Genomic DNA, 21,058 nt, shown 5'->3' with positions numbered 1-21,058 from the left:
TGTGCCCTATTAAAAGAAATTGCATGTAAATAAATACAAACATTTGGCACAGTAATGGAATCGTGCATTCCTTAACAGGCTATATACTACCAGTCCAGTTTCCACAGTTGTTGAGCCTTGTCCACACATCAGTAAGTTGATAATGTAATCATTATGACAGGCCAACTGTACATGCAACTTCATCTCCACTTACAAACTGCTGTGTAGTCACCTTTTGTGAAGGAGGCTGAAAAACGTGACGGATTTGATGTTAATAGACAGGAGCCACAGTATTTCTTGTAAGTGATTTAGTTTAATTAATGGAGACATGCACTTTATGTGATCTCAGAGGGTTTTTTCTCTGACTTATGACCCCAGCCTATCTAGAGCTGCTATGTAAGCTGGTGGCACCACGTAATTCTCTCACTTTGCCTGAGGGACAGATGAGAAGTTTGTTTCACACATCCATCCATCCATTTTCTATATCGCTTATCCATCACGGTTGCGGGGGAGCTGGAGCCTATCCCAGCTGACTATGGGCAAGAGGCGGGGTTCACCCTGGACTGGTCGCCAGTCAATCGCATCACACACAAAGAGAGACAACCACACACTCTCACACTCTCACCTAGGGGCAATGTAGAGAAGCCAATTAACCTAATGTGCATGTTTTTGGTATTGTGGGAGGAAGCCGGAGTACCAGGAGAAAACCCACGCAGGCACAGGAAGAACATGCAAACTCCACATAGAAGAGCCCAGACCGGGATTCAAACCTGTAACCTTCTTGCTATGAGGCAACTGTCAATTAAATATAAGACTATAGCCAGCACCTGGTTTGCATGGTACAAAGGGTGGAAGCAGGGGGAAACTGCTACCCTAGCGCTGTGCAAAGGAAACAAAAAGAAGTTTTTTCATTTTTTCACCACCTCTAACTTCACCGCCTGACAGCTGCTCAATGTCAAGCAATAGAAATGGCATGTGTAATCCCTTAAGTGAAATGGCAAAAGGTTGGTGTCTTCACAAAATCTAATTGAAAAATTGATAGTTTGCTCTTCTGTGTTAATTCCTATTAGTTAATGCTCCTTTACAAGTGCTTCACATTTCTTCCACAAGTGAAAAAAGTATCAAATGTTGGCCAGTCAAGAGTGCCTAATTGGAAAAAGAGTTAATAAGAGTTTTGTTTTTCATTTCTTTTCTCTTTTTGTTTTTCCCATAATGTGTAGCAATTGCACTTTGTTGCCAAACCAGTCACCCAGTTCCAGCCTCATGAAGTCTGTTTGCGTGATTAGATCACTGCCAGCAGTGTAAGCTTTCAAACATTCTGGGATATTGTTAACTGACTGCAGACCACTCGCTCCCTTGTTATCAGAGCCAATAGCTGTGGAGCATGTTAGTGCTGCCCCCAAGAGTCAAACACAGTGACTACACTAACTACTTCCATTCACCACATTTCCATATAGAACAGGGTAAAACACTGGTGAGAGGAGCCAGAGAGTCTTGTGATGTGCTCACTTGAACTGCTCTGAAATAATGTGTTAACAATGGGTCAGTTCTGCAACTTTAATCCAGTTGTTTTAAATGACGGAAAATGCCCTTTTTCTGATGAGCCAATGAGGCCTTCTACTTAGAACTCATTACTGTGCGAACTTCTGAGCAACAAGGTTGCATACCTCTGTCACATCATGTGTTCACATACTTGTCAGCAATGGAGTCAGGTTGTGCTCAGGTCCACAGGAACTATTAACTGCCTGCCTGTAATGCAACTAATGAGCTCAACAGCTCCACACATCCACTCCTCCTACATTCAAACATGTACTAAAATGTACCCTTTGCCATGTATATCCACTGTTAAAGAGGCACTCTAGAAATGTTCTGGGTCTTTAGTCCCAAGTATAAGTCAAAATCCTGCATGTCCCATGATACAATGTGTATAAAACAGAAATCAGAAAATACGACCAATTAGTGACACTTCTTTCTCAATTTCTATTTCTACTCTTACATGAGATTAAACTATAGATTAATAGTCCAGTTCCGGTGTGAAGGTGTACCTGCTGGGAATCTTTGATGTCTAAGTAAATTATTTATTATTATGTTTTCTGTGGACTTTGTGATAAAGTGTGTCACGTTAAATATCACTGCACCGTTATGGCAATAGAGATGTTAATAATTACAGCCTCTAACTGTGCCATCATTGCATCATCTGTTGTGTTTTCTGTAGTATTTGCTTTGGAGCAGATGTGTCCAGTGATATTCTCTGAAGGTGATCTGCCAAATTTTCACCACAAGATGGCATGTTGTTCTTCAGAGAAGGACAAGATTACTGGCTCAACAAGAAACCTGGATCATACAGTCCTGTGACTAAATATTGCTTATTGAAAGTGATACTTGTTATGCCTCCCTAGCCAGCTACCTCCACCAAACCTATTTCACACAGTGAATCCCAAACCTTGCCTTTCATGTCTCCTTTAGACACTGCAAGTACTCCCTCCTGAATCCTGACATCCCTGAAGCATCAGAGCACTCTTATTTCCTTTTTTGTTGTCAAATGAATCTGATTCACAGACCTTTCTGACAACACTTGTCTCAACATATTAATCACTTGTGGAACTCATAACACTGAAATGGTTTCCTTCCAGCAATTATTGCAGTTAAGTGTTATGTTGTCACCTGGTTATAATTTAGTTTTAGTCTTTAGAGGAAGAGCCAGTCAGTTTCAGTTTTAGTCATTTGGTTATTGTCCCATGAAGGCAAACCTTGTGTTGAGAATTTTTCCCACAGGGTTGCTATGAGGCGACAGTGCTAACCATTGCACCACCGTGCCGCCGAATGTCAGAAATAAAAGGGATATTTATTTGTTTATGTTTTTATAACAGTTACATTGCAGTAGTTTTGATATGTCTGCGCCACTATGAAGGGTTGTGAAAATTAATTTTAATGACTTTAACCTACAGACATCCTGAAGTTGTCGGTATGGCTCAAGACTATGCCAAGATCCTGAGAGAGAAGCATCAAGAACTTAAATCATGATTAGAAATCACAAATTAATTTAATTGTTTTAATAGGCCACACTGTCCCAATTGAAACAATGTACAAAGTGATGTAGGTCTATTTAAACATTTTAATGATCAATAGGATGTGAGTGTTTCTGTGACTTCCTGTACAGAATTGTAGAAACTTGTCCGCGCACACAGCTGCAGGCTCCGGTCCGTTTCGTAAATCTTAAATTCCGGCCTACAGAAGCAGAACGAAATCCGAAAAATATAAATGGAACAATTGCTATATTTGGAATAATACTACTAATAATATAGAAATATTTCCCTGGCGAAACAATCAATAAAATCCAGCACACCTCTTACTGTAGCTCAGGGTACTACATTAATTATTAATTCATCTGTTTTTATCACTGCTACATTCCATCAATATTCAGATAATCCACGAATCAGTAAAGACAGGAGGACACAAAAAGTTCGATCAAAAGCAAAGTAGAGCGCACATTGGAGGTACATGCACAGTAGTAACAGCCAATGAGCTTGAAGGAACTGTAGTCATGTTTCTACACGGATGCATTTAAGTCAAGGACAGTCGTCGGTCGCCGCCCATAGTAGATCAGAACAATTTACTTCGAGCGGGACTCCACATAAGTCAACTTTCTGTGTCTCTCGAATCGTCTGTTCAAGAGTGTTCGTTTTGAAGAAACACTGAGACTGACTTAGTTAGTTAGTGAGCCGGTAGCATTCTTATTGTTTATCTGTCATCGTCGCCTTAAGGTTTTTATCTGAAAGTGAACGAGCAGACTTATCGAGGAAAGTTTCTCTCTGAGTGTTTTGTTTTTCTAAGTGTTTTTGTAAACCATGGCGTGTGAAGGAAACGGCATGTCAGGTAAGCTTGATAAGTTAAATTGTCGAAGCGTAAGTTAACATTTATCATTTTCACTGCTGTTTGTTTTTTTTAATGGCCGGCTGCTGTACTAACTGGGTAACGCAGCAGTGATGAAACCAGAGGTTATTACAACCATACAACCGTGTATTCATGTTGGCTTTATTTCTCCACAGACCAGAGGATAGGAGAAGCCCTCATCAAAGAGTAAGTTTCCTTTTTCTCTTATATCATTTTATTCTTTTTTTTCTTTTTCTTTTTACATTGAAGGCACCGCAGTGGTCGAAACTGATGAAAAAAAGGCAAACATTCCAAAATAAACGAGGAGATAATTGATAGTTTTGACAAAATTGATTTAAAAAAAACTGCAACATCATGAAATACAGAAAGAGAATCAAGTTATTTTGCTGCCTTTTGCTACTTTGTATCAACATCACTAATGACGACAGAAAGAGAAAAGGAAGCCGAAACGAACCCTGAAACGAAATTTAAAAGCGTGAATAGATGTTTTGTTTTATTTTTGGAAACAAACATCAAAGCCTGAGGACAAGCTCTTTCCTTCATCAGTAAGCTGTTGTTAGTTTCACTTCCGCTTTCTAAGCACGTCACTTGGTTGGTGTTGCAGGTTAGTTAAACAATTAAACAACATTTTCAAACTCTGCGTTGTTAAATGCGTTATGTAAAGCCAGTTTCACTTTCATTTCACGGTAATCACAGTTATGCTTTTAGGATAAATCCCACCACTCGTGATCTACCTGTTGTACCTGTGTTGTGCAGTGACTCATGTACACCAAGGAAGACAATAAAGGCTGCTGGAGTGTGTGTGTGTATGATGTTTTCATGGCTGTGATAGCCTCTGGAATGTTTCTTCATGTTTGGGATGAGACATGGTGCAGGTATCATCCATCCATCTTTCCATGAGCTACCTGTACACCTACTTATCTTAGCAATAGTAAGCAGTAGCTCAAGATTACACTGGTCAGTATATTTTTGGATCTAGCTGCGATTTCTGGCCATATTTTTAAAGTTAAGTTTGTTACACATGTTTAGGCCTGCATAACCCGTAGCCTTAGAGAGGCACAGCGTGTAGTCAGATAGGAAGTCAGGTCCTTCATTCTGGTAAAGGGTGGTATGCGGGGTTGTGGTTTCCTTATCAATTTGATATTTAAATCAACTTGATTTTGTATACAGGCGCATGGTTTACCACCTTGTGAAGCACATGATTGTGTAAAGAATATTACTGTGTGTGCTCAGGAACACACTGTACAGCTGTTGTGAATAAATAGTTCATTTGCAAACAATAGACATTTCGAGCATGCCTGCATTGCATTCCGGCTGCGATGTGGTTTCATCTTGCTTTGAAAATAGACCAGATTCTCTCGCTCTGTTTCACTTCTTGACTGCCTCAGTCTCTGTGCTGGACACACCTTACATTAATAATAGTCCAGCTGCTTCTTGGTCCCTTCTGAATCGCTCCGGAATTTTATTGAATTGGACTTGGAAAGTCCTTAAATTTCTTGTTTAAAGGTGTGGGAACCCTGTTTAACATCCTGGTCCCTTGCAGGGTCATAGAGGAGGAGCTGAAGGACGTGCCCCCAGAGGATATCCCACCTCTCACCCCAACTGTTAGACAGCAAATAAAGAGTGAGCAGGAGCAGAAGATGGTGACCCAGTTGGGCAAAATGATCCGCATCATTGGCGACAGAGTTAAAGATGACCAGGAGTTCCAAGAGTGAGTCCCCCAGTCGCTTCAGAGCCTCAGAGCTCATGTAATAGTACTGAAGTCTTGCTGGCTTTTGTGTGGCATAAGTGCTCCTCAGATTGTTTTCTCAACAAAACTTTTTTTTTTAGGTGTCTCTGTCCTCTATCTCTCTTTTCTAGTGCAATAGATGGGGTGGCTTGTTGTCCTGGCTCTAGGTGGGACAGATTTAAGGAGGTGGCAGACAAAGTGTTCGAACACGGGATCACCTGGGAGAGGATTGCTGTGCTCTTCTATGTCGCCGGCAAGCTGGCTGTCAAGGTGGGTTAACGTCTGTTTGCTGCAGATCAGAATGGACTGTGGATGTACCAATCGGTTTCCAGATCTTTGATGACATCTTTGTTGTTGAATGGTTATTAGAGTGCAGTCTCAGATATTCTCAGGTATTGGCTCTGCACCACAGGATGCTGCCTCCCTGTGTTTTGTTGAGATATACTAGAGTAGAGAATTGTGCACATGGTGTTGCTATATGACTGCAGCCGAATTCCACAAGAGAGAACTTTCAGTAATGAGATGGTTGCTAATGTTACGTTACAAACTACAGCTCTTCAGTACAAAGCCTTGTTTTGATCCCCGTTGCTTATTGTATCTCTTTCAAAGCAAAAGCACTCTTCATGCTTCATTTCTTAAAAGAACATTTAATGTGGAACATTTGCATAAATGTGTTGAGGAAAACTCACACATCACATACATACAGGTTCCCGCTAATGCCATGGATGCATATGACGCCACAGCCCCCCCTTCCTCGGCAGGTCAGACCACAACTTGGTCATGATGACTCCCAAGTATGTCCCTCTTGTGAAGAGGCAGCCTGTGTACACCAGGACAGTGAGGAGGTGGTGAGGAGGCACTGCAGGACTGCTTCGAGTCAACAGACTGGGATCTACTCTGTGAGCCTCATGGGGAGGACATTGATATGATGACTGACTGCATCACCCAGTACATCAGATTCTGTGAGGACACCATCATGCCAGTCCGGACCGTGCACTGCTACTCCAATAACAAGCCCTGGATCACCAGTGACCTGAAGGTGCTTCTGAACAAGAAGAAGAAGAAGACTTTCAGGTCTGGAGACAGACAGGAGCAGAGGAGGGTGCAGCATGGACACTGTGAGGATCACATTCTTTGATTTCTCCAGTGCTTTCAACACCATTCAGCCTCTGCTACTGGGTGAGAATCTGAACTGACTACTTGACAGGCAGGCCACAGTTTGTCCGGCTGGGACACGTCCTGTCTGATGTGGTGGTCAGTGATGTAGGAGCTCCACAGGGAGCTGTGCTTTCTCCCTTTATCTTCACCTTATACACCACTGACTGTCAGTACAACTCTGAGTCATGTCACCTGCAAAAGTTTTCTGATGACACAGCTGTTGTCGGGTGTATTAGAGAGGGAGAGGAGGGCGAGTACAGGACACTGGTGGACAACTTTGTGGAGTGGTCTGAGCAGAATCACCTGGGACTGAATGTCAGCAAGACCAAAGAGATGGTGATCGATTTCAGGAGGAAGAGGACGCCTTCACAGCCGCTATGGATCAGGGGGGAGGTGGTGGAGGACTTCAGATACCTGGGAGTGGTGATCGGTAATAGACTGGACTAAACAAGAAGGGGATGAGCAGACTCTATTTCCTGAGGAAGCTGAGATCCTTCAACGTGTGCAGCAAGATGTTGGAGATCTTCTACCAGTCTGTTGTTGCCAGCGCCATTTTCTTTGCTGTGGTGTGTTGGGGCAGCAGCATCAGAGCCAGTGACACTAAAAGACTTGATAAGATCATCAAGAAGGCTGACTCTGTACTCAGTCTCAGGCTGGAGCCTTTTGAGACCGTGGTGGAGAGGAGGATGCTGAACAAACTGTTATCCATCATGGACAATGAACAGCACCCTCTCCACCACACAGTAGACAGACAGCGGAGCACCTTCTCCCACAGGCTGCTACAGGGACAGATACAGGAAATCTTTCCTGCTACATGCCATCACACTGTATAATAACAGCTAAACTCTGGTCATAACATACAGTCACTACACACTTTATATGTTTTACTCACTCAGTTCACTACACCTTACACTCTACTGGCACTTTACACTCTACCTCTACTTTATTTTGCACTACTATGTATACTTGAAATGCAGGCACTGACATCTTTGCTTAAGTCGCACTAGACTGATGTCTTATTTTATTTGTTATTTTGATGTTAAACATTAGATTTGACTGATTGTTCTTAAAAAAATGAAAACATGATGTGTCACAGTTGTCTTGATGTGGGTCTAATTGTGGTTATTCTACATTCTCAATAATGGGCTGAATGGGAGCAGCTGCTGGGTCAAGTGCAACACCTAGTGGTAAAACTGTATACCAGTCCAATATAAAAACCAGTCACATGGCTGCACTGGCTCACACACTTCATATTGAAACCACGTTCTTGTTTTTGGTAAGACAGGACAAGGGAGATAAGTTATGGATGGGCTCTTATAGCACAGGCTGTTGGTGAGCGTAGCAGAAGCTGATATGCAGAGATGATGGTTGGACTGTTGAGTGGGCCGTGTTAATGAGATGAGACTGTCTGTCAAGGCTGTGGGACCGGCCGCTATAGTTTAGCTTTAGCGGATAGTATAGACAATATGGAGGAGCTGAAGGCTGATTAAAGGTAACCTGGTAAAGGTGACCTGTCTTGAGTGCTGCTCACCAGCTTTATAATGGCAGTTATCTCTGTCTGTTACAGTTTGTGACATTTTTTCCAGTGATTGTAAGTGATGTCCGGAGTTCAGCAGCATCACCTTGTTTATAAAACTTGTGCTTTGGCTGTGTGTGTGTTTGTCCATCAGATGGTGGAGGCTCACCTTCCTCAGTCAGTGAGGGAAATCCTGGTTTGGACTGTGGATTTTTTCCGAAACAATCTACTGGGATGGATTCGCGAACATGGAGGATGGGTATGTTACTCCTGTTTTCACGGTGACCTTTGTTCATGCAGCACGTTGTATGGCATTATACAGCTGTGTAGATGAAGCCATGTTTATTATTTATTTCCAGGGAAATGGATGGCGTTGCTCAGTGATTGATATTTTATATGTGAGTGGGTAATGACAAGGAAGATGTTTAGCTACCGAGTTAGCTACCTAGTTCAATATAAATACACTAAGTCTAGCTTTCTTTAAGTTTTTTTTTTTATTGCTTTTTAAGACAAGATTTGTGACCTTCCTGTGGCTACCTGGAACATGGTATCCCTGCCTGACATGAATAGTTTCAGGTTGTTAAGTTCCTGTGAAGGAAAAGGTCTGAGAGTTTCCACACGAGATTGCAGGCTGAATGCTGCAGGCTGGAAAGGCTTGATGTCCACCAGAAACATTTCTAAATGCACAGTGTGACACAGATTCATGAGCAAACGAGGGAGGAAGGAAGGAACGCAAGCAGGAAATTGTGGTCGAGAGAGCTAGCAAGTCAATATGAGAAATAAAACTTTATTGGCTTATAGTTTCATGGTAGTTAATGCTCTAAAGAAGAGAATGCTAGCACCAGCAACGGCACAGTCAGTTCAGAATCAGCTGCAGTACAACAGAGTAGCAATACAATTACAACAATGTACTAAAAACAAATGTACAAGTCTGTGAATCAGTTTAAAAAAAAAACAAAGTCATTTGCATTTAAAGCATACACATTGTGTTTCACATTGTGACATGCCACATGATCAGAGCTGTCTCTCCACAGATCAACAGTTTCTCTGAGCTGGCGGTGGTGCCCATGCACGGCGTGTCATCAATCAGCTCCCACAGCTACGGCCTCGTCCTTATCTTCATTGCTGGCCTGGCTATAGGAAGCCTCATCACCTGGAGAATGACCAGGCAGCTCTGAGGCGTACATACACACACACACACACACACACACACACACACACACACACAGAGGCACACATATACTCCAGACCAGCAAATTTCTGGGCATTTACCAAATAGGTGGTGTTTGTCTTAACCATATTATGTTTACCAGAGGGTTTATTATTCAGGGTTGTCATGTAATTTCCCAAACCCTCTCACGCACTCTACATTTTTATTCTCTCTTATGTATGCAAACGTAAGCACAGCGCACTGTACCATGCAAAACACATTATGTAATATAGGTTGACCCAGGAGTCATTATGAAACAGAAACCCAAAGTGCCAATTTTAGCTTCATTAAGGCTTCTTGTTTGGTGGCAGTAACTTACTCGTCCATATTTGTGTGACCATCCTCATATACGTGTGTCATAAATATTCCACCAACAGCTGCCACTGAGAAGGACTGATAATGTATTTTTGTTAGGGAGTAAAAAAAAAATATAAATATCAATATATCGGCCAATGTACTTTAACCGCAACCTGAATATATACAGAATATCTATATAAAAGCCACTATTGCCCAATAAAATGGGCTGAGCCATGTATTGGTTGGGTTCTCATCCCATTTCCCTTATTTGATCACTTCCTGATTCTTGCATGAGCCAGCTGATTCTTGTCTGGTCGGTTGTCAAGAAGAACATTTAAATTTTTTGCTCTGAGGAGAAATTAGGGAAACCTTCTCGCAGGGGATGTGGACTACTGACACCTGCAAGGCCGCGGCTCTCATGACTGCCTGAAACCACACACTTTCAGAAATATTCTTACACATGTATACTTAAGTTCAACATTATTTTATCACGAGTAAATACAAAACCGTTTATCATTTCTGCATTAAGGATCAGCATTTAACAGTTTTCTCCCTCATTCTTGTGTGTCTGACTCCCAAGTTATCAATAATAACATGCATGCTGCCAGATTAGCTCAGTAGCCATAGAGCCTGCTAAAGCCTTGCAGATCATAGTGGTGCACTGAAAATCTCCATCTCTCAAAAGTCTTATGTCAAATAAAGACACCCCTTTATTGGAAATCTGTTATAAACTGGACATTAAAATATCATAAGTCCTCCATTTAGATAAGGAAAATGGGGGGGGGGGGGGGGGTAAATGACCTCAGGAATAGAAATAGGGAGCAATCCATCTTAAAGAAAGACAGACAAAGGATGCCATGTGTACAGAGCAGACCAGCAAAATTACAGCATGAACAATCATGCACATGCAAGGCCTGAAGTAATCAAATAATAAGCGTGTAAGTGAAGATGAAAAGATGAGCATTTTTGAGTTTGGATCTAAATGCTACCACACTATAATGCAACACTTAACCACATACATACTGGTACAAATAACAGAAACTCAGGTATCATATCACATGGTTACATTTCATTCCTTTCCAATGTGGGCTTCCATTTAGTTGACAAACAGTAAATCTGTGTTAACTGTAAGCCTGATTAACAAAAGACAGTCATTAAATGTCTTATCTAATCCTGTATCATGGATAATATTATGGTCAGAGACGGTAGTCATCAATAAACATGTTCACTATTGTCTATAGGTGTCATTTCCAGTCACATATGGTACTGAACACAGCACAGCAGGTAGAAACTGATGTCAGATATATTTACATAGTTTTGATGTCAGCTGATCAGACATTCTCATCCTAACCTGGATTTTTAAATACTGAACTCGCAGATTGAATATCAACAAATCATGCACATAAACACACAGTGACTTCTGTTTTAGTTGCCGGTGTACTGAAGAGTTTTAGTGTAAAATGAAAGGATAGTGCCAAATGTGATTTCATGTGTTCATGGACAGAATGGCAGATGAAGCATTTGATCAGGGCTGCCCTAAGTGGAGCCTGTGTGTCAACGTTTTCCCCCCACTGATGTTTCTAAAATTCATTTTTAAAAATTTTAATATAAATTGTATATATTTTTTGTCATGTCTAAATGCAATATATAGAATCCGTATTGATTAATGATTTTTTTAAATAATCTGAACACAGTGGGCAGTGGGACCCTTTTGTATTTTGTACGGGAAGACTTGGGATCAGAGTGTTATTTTGTATTTAAACGATACTGTGCAAAAGTTGCTTGAATTTGGCCAGTGGCCCTCCAGGGGAAAAAAAATTATATATATATATATTTTTGTGTTCTGCTGATGTTGAATATCCCCACCAGCAGCCTATTGATGAATTTTCCTCCCAGTAAAATGTCTCATGTGCGCTGAGTGTCTGAACAGTTTCATATTTATCTTCGATTTTATTTTAAACCTGCATTACTTCTAGTCTTTGAAAGGTGTCTTATGAACAGGAAGTGAATGAATTTCTACCTACAACCTCTGCATTCCTCTGTTTACACTTAGAGAGGTTTACAGTTTATTTGCACAAAAAGTGATGTTGAGGATTTCCTTGTCTTGACAGGAGAATCTCTGCCCTGTCAGTGTAACTTTGCAATATATGATGTGTATTGTAGATCAAGTAATGGAATGTTAAATCCGTGTTTTCTCCAGTTGTTGCCTTTACCTTTGGTTGAATGAATACTTTTCACCAAAGATGGAGGAAAATTGAAATACAATACAAATGTGGAGATCATTAAGAAACAGTGTCTCATTACTGAGTTTGTCCACCAAAGAGTTGACTTTTATACTATAAAATGTCCCACTCACTGTTCACTATTCAATTAAAGGGATTCTTCCATCACAAATGTTTCCTTGAGTTTTTCCCTCTTTTTTTTTTTCCTTTTCATTGTGTTAACTCAGAGTTACACAGAACAAATATCACTCACCCATCATGTCTTTTAAGTTTTTTTGTTTTTTTTTCTTTAGCTCAAACCATTCCTCTCATGCTCATAGTCATCGGTTACCATTGGCAAGGTGCAAAAATGATCACCAAGACTTTTTGGTGCAACTGGCGAAAACAAGATGAGGAAAACTGAAATTAAAGATAAATTGGATAAGTAATAATAGAAACGTAGGTAATTTCATGAATAATGTAATTCAAAATGCTTCACATAACACAAAGAGATGCTGGATCATAAGATACCAGAATCAGACCTGCTGGCACTCCATCTTCATATACATCAAAAGGGTTGTTGTCTTGTAACTTATAATTAAGTGATTTTTAGCTTTGGATAGACATTGGAAGATGCTTGCCTAGTCAGCCTATATGTGAGGGTAGTCAGCTGGATGACACCCATCACACCTCCTGTACATTAAGGTAGGAACATCCATCATATCTTTTCAAAATGGCATCCCAGGTTTCATCTGACATGTCCAGTTTCAGTTTCCCGATCTGCTTTGATTTAATTGAAGGAGGACTTTATTATTATTTATATTTTTCATAGCATTCTCATCAGAATTTTTTCACACCTGCCTAAAACTTTTGCACAGTCCTGTATACCTGAGAACATTTCTGTTTCTCTGCACAGTTTGTGTGATTGACAGTGGACAGGAGAAAAGATCCTTAATTGTGAATGGCGTTATCCTCTTAGACAGAAAATTGGCAATATGTGGGGAACCCTGAATTTTGAGATTCTGCTCTGCCTGTTTACTGTACGTGACATGTTTTTGGAGCTTAAGGTTCTCATGCTTTTGCAAACATCAAATAAACCAAGGGCTCAACATGGCATAGTTTGAGACACTGATTCATGTTGGTTTAACAATGACATTGACAGACAGACAGTAATTAAAAACAGAGAGAGGACTGAATGTGTCAACCTTTCTCAGCTGTGCTGTCTTACACTGATAGAAGATAACTGTAAGAGGCATATACAAACAGTAAAACACAACCTACCAGTATTTACAGTGTTAAGTAAAAAAATAAAAAAAATCCAAATAAGTCTATATGCTTTTGTAAGAGTCAGTTTCTGTGTGTGCAGTTGGTGGATATGTCTCCTTATGGAAGAAGGTAACAGCCACATAGCCTCTGGTTCTGTCTGTTCTGGAGCTGGTGTAAAAATCAACAGCACATGGTCATACTAATCATAACTTGAGGGACTCTAGTGTAAATAGTCTTTTTCTTTTCTGTACTGTGTACAGCTGCAGGTACTTTGCACCCTCTATATCCTGTTTGCTGCTGTAACACTGTAATTTCTCAGTTATGGGACTAATAAAGGATTATCTTATCCTATCTGGAACCCTCTTGCTATGAGGCGACAGTGTGTAGCAAAGTTCATGATAATCAAATCATCAAATACTTGATGAGTTGTCTAAATCAAAGTGGTGCATGGACAGACCAAGAATGTCTGACAAATAAAAACCAACTATCTACGTCTGGAAAACACACTGTCACAGTGTGACATGTAATGAACCTGTAAGATCACTCTAAATATACAGTGTGTGGAGGGCTTTGGATGAGAGCCCAGAAAAGAATGCCATTTACAGTCTTTCTGTCATTCTCTTACTCCTCTGTTTCTTCTGTCTGTGTTTTCCTTTTAAAAACAACCCTCTTCCTTCACGAGTGCATTAGATCAGCCTAGTTAAATGGTCTTTGAACTGAAATAAACTCGAGTCCTCCTCCTTCCTGTCATTTTCCTACATTCCCTGTGCTAAGAATAAGCTCTATCAAGCTCATGTGTGATTTGGCTTAACATAATTATACCCGTACACCGCATTCTCTCTTTATCTCTCTCTCCCGCACTCCTTCGCTCCCTGGTGTCTCCTGTGGTCCTATAAACGGGAGACAATTAGCAGGGAAGGGTAGTTTTATTAATTAGCCAGTAACAAGGGATGAGCAAAAGAAGGATTGATTGATGGATGGAAGGGTGATGGAGGTAGAATGTAAAAATGTTCACTGCTGTTAAGGGGGTCTGTGGTCAGATGTACTGCAGGCAACGTTCAGTTAAGCCTCCCGACATCTTCACATCACTTTTTCTTAAAAGAGATATGCAGGGTGAGAATGCATTACAAAATCTTTTCATTTCTACATTATAAAAACACTAGCGGGACGAATCTTTTATACATTTCCACCCAGGAATCACACTCCTGTCATTCATTTGAACGAGAGGCTCTGCACCTCACATTGGAGGAGATGAGACGAAGGACTCCACCAATGAACTTAAACCTGCTTCAGCTTTTGTCAGTACAATGTGATGTCATCCTGGTAAATTATCAATTCCTCTGTGATACGAATGGCCCAGTTCTAGTGTGTACTGTGGTGAACATCCAGGGATTATTATCACTGTGATGATAACACTCCTAAAATGTAAAATCCTTTCTCAGAATATTATAAACTGTTGTACTGTCTTTTGCATATGATAAAGCCCTGACACACATGCATCATTTATAACCTGTTGTAAGGGGACTGCTTAAGGGCAAATCATTTAAATGATTTCACTTGGTGCCAACAACACATTTCAAACAAGTAGGAACAGGGGCAACAAAAGACTGGTCAAAAAACACCAGTTTAGAACTTTCCACAGGTAAGCAGGTTTATTGATGACAAGTGATAGTATTAGTGATTGGATATTAAAGCTCAGTAATCCACAAGAAAGGTTTACAACTTTGTCAAACACGTGATTGTGTAAAAGATATTTCTACACAAGCTCAGGAATGCTTTACGAAAATGACATCTGTGAGCATGATTCATTTGCAAATATATAGAATAACTTAAGTTTGGGGAACTGCACTTCAGTTTGAAGCGACGACGTGTCAGGGTTCTTCAGTTCCCAGGTATTAAAACCCCTGGTTTGTGGCAGAGACCACCACTTCTGTTGAGGGAAGGTTGTCCCAAGTGGACATGCACCCCTCTGTCAAACCATCTGTCTTCCCTGTCCATGTGAACATTATCGTCCTCAAATGAATGTCCCTTCTCATTTAGATGCAGATGGACTGCAGAATCCCGAGCAGTGGGGTTGGCCTGTGTTGGGCCATGTGCTTGTGGAGCAGTTGAGTACAGCTCATTGAGGTTTTCACTACACTGCATCGCATATATGATGTCCAGTTGCCCCAGTTTAAGCTCTTCTATGCAAGATTAACTGGATAACTGGAGAATTTACAGACATGTTGATTTGCAACTAAATGGATTGTTTTTTATTAATTTTGATGCAGTATCCCAGCTTTTTTTAAATTAGGCTTGTATGAGTTCACATCCATTTATGTACCTTGTTTCAGGCAGCAGTCTGAAGCAGGTTTTAATTGCATTTTCAGTCATGGAAACTGAGTTTGTGTATGGGTGAGGTTGTCCGCCTGTCTGTCTGTGCTCATTCATTATGAATTCCTCAGCAGTCCTGCCTGTCTCCATGCTCATTTATTATGGCTGTGCAGTGGTAAAACACTGGTAGGGGCATCCTGTGCTATGTTCAAGTCAAGTAAGTCTCAGGTGATGTAACATGCCCTCTGGCAGCCATCTTGAAAATCCACAGCTCTTGAAAACATAATCTGTAAAGAGCTAATGGCATTTCTTTTAATTGACTGTCTCAGCAAGAAATCATGTATTTCATGACTGAAAGTTAAATAAAAAATAGGGCATTGTGGTAGGAAGTAACTGCTATTGTGTAGTTTTAATTGCGGTAATTATCACAGTATCTGACAATGAACACAAGAGGGAGCTCCTCTGCACCACACACTTGTGGACCGGACATAGCAGCATGTGGCTGCCACCATGACCACCATGACCGTGATACACTCTGTAAAGCAAGTTCATCCAACTGAAAGGTTTTAACCTTCAGAAAATTTCAGAACTAATGAATAATGAATTGACTTTTAGTCATTTGCCATGAAATAAGAAGTATGAATGAATTTATAGATTTGTGTTCATTTAACTCATTAAATTAAGTCTCTGGAGGGAACACTGGCATTAGCTGATGTACCTCCCAACAGTTACTGTTTGGCAAACTGTCCAGAGACTCTTTTGTAGCTTAATGAAAACAGACATGATGTAAACCTGCTGTGTGCCTTTAAAGGAACATTAACTCATTACATATTACTTAAACATAAATTAGTCCAAACAACTTCAGCATTCAACAAACTACCAATAACGCAGTGAACAAACCAGCCCACAAAATGTCAATGCATCAAAGTCAAAGTGTCAAAGCATTACTGTGTGCATTACTGAATTTCACTACCAGTGTAAGTGAACTTAAAGTTATCAGACTTTTTTATTATTATTTGTTTAGTGAACTTAACTTTTCACTCAGCTTTTCAAGTTGATTTCAGTTACATTTTAGTGGTGCGGCTGAGAACATTTTCCTTTGTCTTTTTTTTTCTTGTTTTTCTTGTTATTAATCCATACAAAATTATTCAGTGTTCAGAGGAAACCCTTGTTATTCCAATGTACAGCATCACTTTATTTTACAAGAAATGTTATAACCACTAAAACAACAACAACAACAAAAAAAAACACTCAGTTCCATACCTAAACAGGAGACATTTTAGCCTACATCCGTTTGAAGAACTGACAGTGACCTTTTATTGTTTCGGAGGGGGCATACGAACAGCAAGAAGGAGGGAGAGGAGGAGGGAGGGGAGACTGCAGTGTTTTGGTTTCTTGTAGTTCTCTCATTTGGCCCTTAGATGTCCCCATGTACCACACTGCAGTATAACAAATCCAGGAACAGATGCAGAAACTGCACTGCACTGCACAAAGTGTGTGTGTGCGTGTGTGTGTGTGTGTGTGTGTGTGTACAAGAGATGCCAAGAGACATTCAGGTGCAGACTATCTTTCCGTAGCAACAATGCAGTTTTATGCCCTTGAACTTCCCTCAGTCACTGATGCAATAGGTTCCTTTCTTTCTCTGGTGTTGTTGTGGGAATGGTTCTGGGAAATATACATACTTGCTTTATTTCCAGGGGTGAGATGAGAAGATGGTCGCACAGAGCCGGAGTCAATACATTGCCAACCTAGAGCAGCAGAAAGACTGGAAGCTCAAGGGGAATAGATTACACTTACCAAAAATGTCACAGCTCACTAATTAACAAATCGTATCTTGTGTATGTAATTTGTTTGCTTGTGGCTGGCGCGTTTGGCCAGGACCAGGCACAGTGACATTTTTACCTCAGTGCTGAGACTAAAACGGAAACCTGAATTCACTATCCCCGTCAAGCAAAACATGCTATCACCAGAGACACTGCTTCCAGTCTTCTGCTAAGGTTAATCGCATCCTGCTTCCAGCTCTGTACTTAACATACAGACATAAGGCTGATTCTGATGCTCTGATCTCCCTCCTGAAAAGAAACCAAATGAATATTTGTCAAAATGTTCAATCATTCTTTTGATTTATAAAATAATCTGTGTTAAAACATGTCATTCTCAGCTGCCCCCCCCCCCCCTTTTTCCTAAGCTGTGAATGCTGTACCAACAGTGTTCTTGTGCTTTTTTGCTTGCTGCACTCTACCTATTTTCTTCCCCCCACCCCTCCACACACACACACACACACACAATTTTCCTGTTTATTTATTTTGCTAAGTCAGCTCACCAACCTATTTATCACTGTCTCCTACTCCCCTGTCTCTCTTCTTTCAACCCCCCCTCCAACCAGCGTATTCAAATTTACTTTATTTGCAGGGCCATTATTAAGCACAGTATTGTCAGAGCAGGGTTAACAAGAATTACATTATTATTATACATATTTAGAATGTAAATAATAATAATAATAAAGTGGTTGGTTCATTACAATGCTTCAGACATGAGATTAAGGTCAGTTCAATGTCATATTTTCTCAAATTTTTGGGGTCATGTCCCCCTTTGGAAACCAAAAACATCAGAGCTCTCTTGTTGTATCCAGATGAATCATACAAACATGTGGAACTGATAGTGTTTATGATCCTCTTTTCCAGTTCCTTTCCAGACAGTTCAGGTCAAGGTTATAATTTTCCAAAATTGCTGACATTTCTCTGCCTTACTGTTGCAAATTTAATGTCCATAATGTTACATGGCAATGAGAATAAAAGCCAACCGCAATCAGCAGGAGGTCTGCTGAAGGCAAAAACTTGCTTTATGAATTAACAAAAGTACTCATTTACAGTAAGCAAGGCTCTTTGACCTCTCCTCTTCCATCAAATCAAACAACAGACCAAAGAGAGAGAAAGGGAAATATCTTGCGTTATGTACAATTTACAAAATATAATTACTACTTTGTTATATAACAGTCAGTGTGTTTTTCTCGCGTCTTTTTGAATGTTGCTGCCTGCCAACATGGGCCATAACATTCAATATTCTACATAACTTGTAGTATTAACCACTCAGAATTCTTAGTAACATTCTTACATGTTGCAAAACTGAAGACATACAATCTTTATTGATTGATTTAGATTTTTGATTATTATTTTTTCTTGATGATGATGATGAAGATGATGATGATTTGCTATAACATTTAAAATTATACTAGAATCTTTTGTTTGATTCTTTCTCGACTGGCACAGCTGTCTTAGACTTATTGCTTTGAATAAAACCAGCTTTGGTGTATTGGTAGATAGGATTATAAAGACTACATAATCCTCTTTCCCCTGAGGTTCCAATTACAGCAAGTTTAAACCTTGACCAAGGTAAGATGGCTGCCATATGGTTGCATCCCTGAGTGGCAAGTCTTAATGAACATAACTGTTTTTACCATTCTTGTGAAGCCACCTTGGAAACAGCTTTAACAATGCACACGCCAGATGTACCGGCAGGTACACAAGCTGACAGGCAGGTATGCTGTCTAATCGTTTTATATGGGCTGGGTGAAATGACTGGGGCCAGCGACAGCCTCAGAAAGCACATTTTTCTTTTGTTTGTTTCATTTTTTTGTCAGAGCACTTGATTTATTCATTGCTGTCAGGATGTAAAAGATGTTTTGTTTGTTTTGTTTTTTTGTATTTTTCATCAGAGAGTCAGTAATGTATGTTATTATGTTAATGCTGCCACTGCAGACTTTTGGCTCCTTAGCCTATGTGTTCAGATCTCACCGCAAGTCAACAAAAATACATGTATAATAGCTGACCCAGAATGCTAAGAACGGTAAGTTCTAAGTATGTTTAGCATTTCCTCTGGTTTTCTGCCATTCAGATATTTCTGAGTTCATGAGGGGCACATGAAGGCATCCTCTTCCTACACGTGTGCCACACAGACAGAGACAGCTTTTCCTATAAATGACTCTACCACAACGTAAAGTCAATGGGCAGAGCGGGAACCAGGAAGTTCTAGTGTTGTTGCATTATTTGTTGCATTGTGGGTAACACAGGCACCTGTTTTGAGAAGGAATAGAAAAGACAATATCTCTGGGTCAGCTGCATTGATTTTGATCCTGTTGATATATTCCCTTGTAAATCTGTCAGTGTCGGGGAAGTTCAATGCTAAAGAAGTGGATTACTTTTTTAACAAAATAGTATTACAACAATATTACCATATGATCTAATCAAGTGTGTTTGTGTGCGTTTTATGTCTCAGCCTAACCAAACCTTAACTACAGACAGGCAGATGATAAATACACACACACGCACACACACACACACACACACACAGTCCCAGTGTACTGGTGCAATGTCAGAACAAACACAGGTCTCTCCAGGTTGACTTTGTCTCATCCTGTCCATGTGTGTACTTTATATTTGTGTACTTTGTATGCATGTGTCCCCTCCTCTATCACTTCCATACTGCAAAGAGCTTCGTAGTTCCTTCGTCAGCATGTTAACTTAATTAGCTGAGTGTGTGTGTGAGCGTGTGTGCATGTGCTAATGCGTTGTCCATCTCTTTGAAGGTTTGTGCACAGCTCTGTGTTTGTGAAAGTGGATGTGTGTGCTTGTAAGAGGCGTGTATGAAGGAGAGTACACGTGTTCATGTACGTGAGTGTGTGACAAGAACAAACAGTCATGACCAGCCCTTCAGTCATTTCTAGTTACAAAAAGAGGTGAAAGAGGAGAAAGGAGGAGGGGGTGTGTGTGACAAGTGGGGTTAGAGAAGACTGACTGCACAATACATGCTTATGATACTGGATTGTATTTATAAACAGTGAATACTGTAGTTAAACTATCTGTTTTGTAGAGTTTTAGTTACTTAAAAAAATGAGTATACATTTGACATAAATGTAGGATTTTCATTGACTTATCATAAAATCTTTTGCATTAACTCAAAAATATATTGTTGCAAAAATCTATGCATGTTAGGATGTCAAGGGTTTTTTTTTCTGTGTTTTTTTTCCCATTTGTTCTCCTCCTCCTATTTCCTATATCCTGTTTGTGAATGTGTGTGTGTGTGTGGGTGTGTTGTGTGCCTCTCAAGGCCAATCCAGAGCAGAGCTGGGCAGTCCTATGGTCCTCCAGTCACATTCTCCCCTGCACACCTGTGTCTCATCCTGCCAATCAACTCACTCCTGCTGCTACGTATTTAAGGACCAATATTCTCATCCAGTCTTTGCCCAATTATACCATCACCTCAGCGTTATTCTTGTGGGTCTCTTGACAAAATATTTTGATGACTGCAGCTTTTCATGTTTTATCCAGTTTGAAAACTAGATGCAAAGTGCAATGACAGCCTAGAGAGGCTAACTCCACCATAGGAATGATTCATATTGAAGAGCACTTGGAAGACTTGTCCCTTTGTTTTCCATTAACACAATGTATGCAATTTGAAGCACTGCATTAGACAAAGTTGATGGAAATGGCATAACT

General features: G+C 40.3%; 1 protein-coding gene across 2 annotated transcripts; it reads left to right on the top strand.

Annotated features, from left to right (window-relative positions):
- Positions 1-3,549: 3,549 nt before the first annotated feature.
- LOC124073663 (apoptosis regulator BAX-like) lies at positions 3,550-12,173 on the top strand. Of its 2 annotated transcripts, none has more exons than XM_046416049.1 (6): positions 3,550-3,855; positions 4,029-4,059; positions 5,417-5,584; positions 5,704-5,872; positions 8,431-8,535; positions 9,311-12,173. In XM_046416049.1, the coding sequence occupies exons 1-6, from the start codon at positions 3,828-3,830 to the stop codon at positions 9,452-9,454; spliced, it is 645 nt and encodes a 214-aa protein (XP_046272005.1). In that variant the 5' UTR covers positions 3,550-3,827; the 3' UTR covers positions 9,455-12,173. The 2 variants fall into 2 exon arrangements, with proteins under 2 accessions (XP_046272005.1, XP_046272006.1); XM_046416050.1 differs by having other exon boundaries at positions 3,552-3,855; positions 5,734-5,872.
- The last annotated feature ends 8,885 nt before the right edge of the window (positions 12,174-21,058 follow it).

The sequence above is a fragment of the Scatophagus argus genome, chromosome 16, assembly GCF_020382885.2.
Source record: "Scatophagus argus isolate fScaArg1 chromosome 16, fScaArg1.pri, whole genome shotgun sequence".
Classification (NCBI taxonomy): Eukaryota; Metazoa; Chordata; class Actinopteri; family Scatophagidae; genus Scatophagus; species Scatophagus argus.
This window is presented reverse-complemented; position numbering and strand designations above follow the sequence as displayed.

Excerpts from the sequence above, each read along its gene's own strand:
- LOC124073663 (XM_046416049.1), top strand. The coding sequence starts at position 3,828 with ATGGCGTGTGAAGGAAACGGCATGTCAG. Across the intron at positions 5,585-5,703 it reads GATGACCAGGAGTTCCAAGA|GTGTCTCTGTCCTCTATCTC; the intron begins GTGAGTCCCCCA and ends TTTTTTTTTTAG. Across the intron at positions 8,536-9,310 it reads TTCGCGAACATGGAGGATGG|ATCAACAGTTTCTCTGAGCT; the intron begins GTATGTTACTCC and ends GTCTCTCCACAG.